General features: G+C 36.4%; 1 protein-coding gene across 1 annotated transcript; it reads left to right on the forward strand.

Annotated features, from left to right (window-relative positions):
• The first annotated feature begins 4655 nt into the window (after positions 1–4655).
• Positions 4656–5674, forward strand: LOC109212241 (auxin-induced protein 10A5-like). Its single transcript, XM_019375867.1, has one exon. The coding sequence runs from the start codon at positions 4753–4755 to the stop codon at positions 5176–5178; it is 426 nt and encodes a 141-aa protein (XP_019231412.1). The 5' UTR covers positions 4656–4752; the 3' UTR covers positions 5179–5674.
• The last annotated feature ends 1592 nt before the right edge of the window (positions 5675–7266 follow it).

The raw sequence follows: 7266 nt of genomic DNA on the forward strand, positions 1-7266 counted from the left end.
AAGTGATAACCAAATGCTCTGATTAGTGCTTTTCATGCTTTGCAGGCTATATCCAACGAAAGAAGTCGATGGAGCAAGTTTGGGATCAATTACGGAGAAAAGGAGGCCAATCAAACAATGCCCACGAAATGCACCAAGTGAAGAGACAAAAGCAGAGCTAAACTTGGCCTGCCGCGGTCAGACCGTAACCGCGGTAGGACCGCGGCAGAGCAGAGCTGCAGATTCAGAGGACCTATTTGGCCACGGTCCTGGCGTAACCGCGGTGGGACCGCGGCAGAACGCGGAAAAGTCAGGGACTAAAGTGTCAAGTCGGAAAAACTTGGTGTAAAACCCTTATAAAAAGTAGGAATTCGGCCACATTAGGTCAGATTTGTTTTGGAGAGTTCTTGGGCAAGAAACACAAGTGTGAGAGATCACCCAAAAACATCATAGTTCTTTATTTCTTCTTTTCTTGCAATTTTCCATGATGAATATTTTCGTAGTTTATCTTTACGTTGTTATGAGTAGCTAAATACTTTAGTCTAAGGCTTTGATGGAACCTATTGAAGGATGAACTTCTTGATTATGTTCATATAGTTTGCCGGTTAATCTCTATTTGTTCAACTACGTGTTTATTGTAGTTAATTGACAGGANTACTACTATTACCTACTAGTTAACCCCTTTCGTAGCCTATAATACCTTTTCTTTGGTCAACCACATTACAAGCCTTACCCACTTTGTTTGTAATTAACCATCTATTTGAACCTTTTCACCTCTCACGAGCACTTGAATTGTTATGAACCTTGTAAAAGTTAAAGTGTGAGGTGGTCGGTTTGGCTTTCGAGTGGAACTAGTTGAATAAGGAGAAAGGTGCACTGTTTTCAAAAAAAAAAAAGGAAGTGCCACTTGAATTGAAAAAAAAATAAAAAAAATAAATAAGCATAAATAATACCTCAATAAGTGGTGGCTCTTGACGCAAGTGTGATTAAAGAAGAATGGGGTAGTTACATTGATGTGAAGGTGGAATTTTGGGGTGATATAAGGATGAGGTTTAATTGATAAAATGTATGTATTAAAGTGCTTAGGGAGGTGTAGTCACTCTCATATCTAAATGTATCCTACCCGTCCCGTAGCCTACATTACAACCAAATGAAGCCCTATTGATCTTAGACTGAGCAACTCGATTAGTAGAGTATGACACTAAGGGCAAGCTTATGGTGTATCTGTGTGGCATATGAATGTTCTTTGCTGAGAGTGAGTGAATTCTTTCTATCTACAGTTCCTTGTTGTTTGATTTCATGTGTGTGGAACTTCTCTCAAAAATGTGATGTGAGGGCATTTAACTCAAGAAGAAAGAGCAAGTCTTCACTTCTGTTAGAGTACATAGAGTAAGCATAAGTGTGGCATGGCATTAGAGTCTTCATCTGAGGTGTGGTTGTTGCACTGCTTAAGTTGTTCCTTCATAATAGCAGGTGTGATATAAAAAGGGTAATGCATCAAATGATTAGGCCTAGAAGTGTGGTTCAACTTGCTCGAGGACGAGCAAAGATTTAAGTGTGGGGTGTTGATAATAGGTGAATTAGACTATAATTGGACCCTAAAGAACCACATTTTTGTATAGCTTTGTGGTAAAAAGTGATAACCAAATGCTCTGATTAGTGCTTTTCATGCTTTGCAGGCTATATCCAACGAATGAAGTCGATGGAGCAAGTTTGGGATCAATTACGGAGAAAAGGAGGCCAATCAAACAATGCCCACGAAATGCACCAAGTGAAGAGACAAAAGCAGAGCTAAACTTGGCCTGCCGCGGTCAGACCGTAATCGCGGTAGGACCGCGACAGAGCAGAGCTGCAGATTCAGAGGACCTATTTGGCCGCGGTCCTGGCGTAACCGTGGTGGGACCGCGGCAGAACGCGGAAAAGCCAGGGACTAAAGTGTCAAGTCGGAAAAACTTGGTGTAAAACCCTTATAAAAAGTAGGAATTCGGCAACATTAGGTCAGATTTGTTTGGGAGAGTTCTTGGGCAAAAAACACAAGTGTGAGAGATCACCCAAAAACATCATAGTTCTTTATTTCTTCTTTTTCTAGCAATTTTCCATGATGAATATTTTCGTAGATTATCTTTACGTTGTTATGAGTAGCTAAATACTTTAATCTAAGGTTTTGATGGAACCTATGAAGGATGAACTTCTTGATTATGTTAATATAGTTTGCCAGTTAATCTCTATTTGTTCAACTACGTGTTTATTGTAGTTAATTGATAGGATCCTCAATTAGTTGTGCCTATTTAGTGTGTATAACTCGGGAGAGAGTGCATATTTAGGTAATTGTTGAACAACATCACTCCCAAAGTATAAGAGGGACCTATAACTGCGGGTTTAAAGGCGGAATTAGGATAACTAAGCCTTGGGTGTAATCTAAAGTGAGCTGTAATAAACAAAGTCAGCTAGCGTATCTCGGGAGAGTGCGTCTAGTAAATTATCGCGATTACTTGGGTGAGATTTGCGGTAAAAAGAGTGTTCATGATTGATAGAGATATTTTGGTGAATCTATATGAAACATAACCGGAAGGAATTCCATCAATAGGGGAAATTACTACCTTAGAACCTTCTCATTATTGTTTACAACCCAAGCATATTTAGTTTACAGCTGTTTATGTACTTTCAATCTTAGTTAGTAGAAAAACCATCAACTATTGTTTACAACGTTTGGGGAAGTTGATTATAAAGAATTTAGTGATTCCAACAAAGGTAATTGATAGGTTAATTCTCTGTGGGATTCGACTCCGGACTTGTAAACCGGATTATATTTGCAACGACTGCGTTGTCCTTTTTATAAGGCATAGTTGGGCGTGATCACCCTTGAACCATCGAACGGAATGCAAATGCTCAAAATAACAGTTCGGGTCATTACAAAATGCTTATTTGAATTGGGTGTTTACATTATCAAATAATTTAACCTCAGTATTTAATTATAATTAAATTGAAAATACATAGTATCACTTAAGAGAAGATGACATCAAATATTCTGTATTTACTGGTTTGGTATAAATATGTTGAATGCGGGTAAGTTTTATTGTGTTGACCTCGAACCTCGAACCTACAAGGTAATAGTGTGCCACCGGGGGCAGATTTAAAGCCCAGATCATGGGGCACGTGAACTCATGGTATTTCCATCAAACTAGGTATTTTATGTATATATTTTTTAGAATTGGTCTAGTAGTATCCGTTAGCACACATGCTTCAGAAAGATTGAATAGTGCACTTGATTGAAATAGGATTATTTACCTAGAGAAATAGGGATCAATTCCCGCTTAACATTTGTTTTCTATATTTTTGCGGTTTACCATGTTCAAGAAATCTTAAATCCATATCCCTGTGTGCCACCACTAAAGCACACTTCACTAGTCGACAAAAAAATTACATGAGAAGCTTATCGGTGCTTCCCAAAATCTTGAGACAAAATTCAGAAGGTCCTGCTGATCCAGCAACAAGTTGCTGTGTTCGATCAAATTAAATTAGAGATGCTAAAATAATCTTTACTCCAATAGAGAGAACGACATGTGGTTTCTACAAACAAAAATCTTGAAGTCAAAGATAACATATCCAACGATGATTGAATCATGAGTGCTGTTCAATGAACATACATAAATATATCTATAAAGTTTTTGGACAGTGTACTCCAATTAGAACAGCACCATAATCATTAGTTAGGTCTGAGTACCAACACTGCATGCATGCATGATTTTCAAAATGCAAATCTTGTTTGTATTTTTATACGAAAACCATGTGAAAACCTGTTTACACAAAGATTTAAATGGATTTTGTTCTGTTCTTGTGGCTAATCCTTGCTTTGGACCAGATTAACAAGAAAAATAGTTTGGAGTTTTCTAGACATGTGGAACTGCACCTGCCGCTTTGCATACGCCAAAATTGTATATAATGGAAATTCGAAGCACATCTCAGAGGTAGAAATGTCTTTCTCTCTGTACATTTTAATTTAAAGTGCTGAATTTTACTCTGTTAAAAATATCAAATTATGCGAATAAGAAAAGAAAGGAGAGGGAGAGAGAAGAGAGTGCTGTGAACCAATCATAGTCTATGATGTTAAGAATAGATTAAAGAGAATACATTGGCAGCTAGCTGAGAAATGTTAAAGAAAATGAAAGAGAAGGCATCTTCGCACATGGGTCGTGGTCATATAGGGAGGACTCCAATTTTTTTTTTTTTAATTTTTTTTAATTTATAAACATTCCTTAAACAAATGCGAAACATTTTTCGTTGTGTTGTTTTATATGAAAGTGAAAACGTAATACTCTTTTAAAGGGGTGGTGGAGCATCTTCGTACCCAACTACCTCTGTAGAATAAAAGAGCAGTTTTTATTGTCCTATGTAAAGGTCAATAAAAACCAAAAAGAAAAGAACAATTAAAAGAAGGAGTTTCCCTGTTAGTCACAACTCTATATAAGAGTTTTGTTATTATTAACCCCCATATTAATCAAATAAATCAAATATCTATAATCCTATCATTATTTTTATTATTAAGGAATAACTTATTTCCCAAATTAAACGAGCCTCGTAGATAAAATTTAAATTTCCTCCGTAATACTCTGTAGAAACAGCCAGGCATATTTAAAACCAATGTCACGTACGACGTACCTACGCAAACTCTTATATATATACCATTCCCTTCCCCACTCAGCAAAACACCTAATTACTTTCTCATCCAATACTTTCAAAGTCCAAACGTCTACAAGAGCTTTCTGAAGAAAAATGTCATCCTGCAGCAAGATCCGTCACATAGTCAGGCTCCGCCAAATGCTACGACGGTGGAGGAAGAAGGCCGCTACGGCTGCCCGTCGCCGTGTCCCGACCGATGTACCTTCGGGACACGTAGCAGTCACAGTAGGCGCAAGTTGCAAGAGATTTGTAGTCCGTGCCGCTTACCTGAACCACCCAATGTTCAAGAAACTGTTGTCACAGGCAGAGGAAGAGTTTGGTTTTGCCAACTCTGGCCCTTTAGCCATTCCTTGTGATGAATCTTTGTTTGAAGAGTTACTTCGTTACTTGGATCGATTCGACTCCGTTAACAATAATATGTCACGGTTCATGAACTTCGGAGATTTTCAAAGATATTGTCACATGGATATCCAAAGCAACCTTGATTTTTGGGCTGATTCCAGACCCCTTTTGCATTAGCTAGCGTATTTGATAAGTAAAGACACTTCGTGCAAAAGACAGATCAACATTTTAAGTGAGTGAACAGATTGCGACAAGACGTATAGTTTTAGTATAAATAGACATTTTTTTTTTCTCAAAATGTCTCAATTACATATATTTTAAATTCAAGTTGAGCACAAGTGGATGTGTCCAGACCTACTACTTGAATTTTGTTCTGAGAATTTGATTGGAGATGGCAAGAAGGTGGACGAGTTGATTCGCCATGGAGTCCTCCCAGGTTTTGAATCGGAGTGAAATTCAAGAACAGAGAGACTATAGAAATTGCAAAGTACAGTAAAGCAACGAGGAAAGGGCACAATCAGTTGTTAATGTGCACAATTGTTTTGTACTTAATTCTTTTTACTAAAGACGGTCATTGTTGATAGAATAGGAAATTGCAGAGAAATTAAGCAATGATTGTCCATTATTTGTTGTACATTATAAATGGAGTACATGATTTTAAATGAAATTAATATGAACAATACCCCCAATTAAGGGTGTACAAAGGAAATCGACAAACCGCACCAATCCGATAATCCGAGTCAAACCGATAAAAACAATCCGACTATAGTTTTGTTTGATTTGGTTTGGTGTTGGAAAAAATAACCCGACCATAATTGGTTTGGTTTGGTTTTAACTAAAGAAAATCAAACCGAAACCAAACCAACCCGACATTACATATATAGAAATTTTAGATATATTTAATATATTAATATACTTATTGTGATATAATTTCTAAATATTTCTTAAATTTTTTCATAATTTTATCTTTTAAGGTATTATTTCAAGGTTGGACTTAGAACTTTTGAATGTTCCAGTAAGTTTTATAACTATTAATATTAGTATATTAAATAATGCTAACAAAAGCACAAACCAAAATCGAATCAATACTAATGTTAACAAAAGACATTCAATTCAATACTACGAATGGGAATATATTGAATATCTATTTTTTGTTTTGCAATAATTTAGATAAAAATGCATAACCTATTTTTATTTTTTTTAGCGTTTAGTCATGTAATTAATACTCCCTATTAGTCTACTTATTTTAGCATGACTACTTTTAGATTATGTTTATTTTTATTATGGCTTTTAATTAGCAACATTTATATTACATAATTTTATTGTCTTTATTGTTGAATATTTTAGGATAATGCCATGACATGCATCATATTTTGTATTATTTTCTTGAAAAATACTTTATATAGTTGTATCTTACTAGGATTAAAGAAATATTTTGAGCACAAGTTATATATTTTGTTCTACGAAGATTTTACCGGAAAAAAACTCGAAAACCCGAGAAAACCGGAGAAAAATCGAGATTGAAAAACCTGAGTTTTATTGGTTGGGTTTGGACTTTAGATTTAATAACCCGACACAATTGATTTGCTTTGGTAATTGTAAAATCCGAATCAACCCGACCTAATCTATGTACACCTCTACCCCCAATGTTATACCTGGCCTGTCATTTGGGTGGCTCAAAATTGTCCATCTATCGTTAATCCCCTCCACCATAGCTAACACCATCCACTTCGCCTGAAATTTGAGTGGTTAATTGGATACCACGTGGCATGCCACCTCATTACTAACCCCATTTTACTCCTCCTTTCCCGCTGGGTGCGGAGGGAGAGTAGAACCTATGGGTCCGGCCGAACCAGTAGTTTTGGTTCAAACTATGTATTTGTCTTAAAAAATTCATTGAATATGTACAAATTATAAATTTAGAACTCAATAACTTAAAAGATTTAGAAACCCGAACCCATAAGTTTCAAATTCTGGCTTCACCTCTGTCTCCCGCCACATCACTTCCCATTCCTTACCCCCATTGAACTCTGTTTCCTTCTATCATTTCTTGTTCTCTCTTCAAAACCAAAGCTTGAATGCAATATATTTCGAATTATCTACGACCATGTTGAATGTGAGAAAGCAGATGCTGGATTATAGTACGTACCCAAATGGCAGACGTTGGTGTAGAGATAGTAAGAGAAGATTCTGCACTTCATATCTTCAATTAATTAAGTGTTTTAGGAGGTCGAACTGCCAATTTATAATCTCGTGAAAGTATAT

The sequence above is a fragment of the Nicotiana attenuata genome, unplaced genomic scaffold, assembly GCF_001879085.1.
Source record: "Nicotiana attenuata strain UT unplaced genomic scaffold, NIATTr2, whole genome shotgun sequence".
Lineage (NCBI taxonomy): Eukaryota > Viridiplantae > Streptophyta > Magnoliopsida > Solanales > Solanaceae > Nicotiana > Nicotiana attenuata.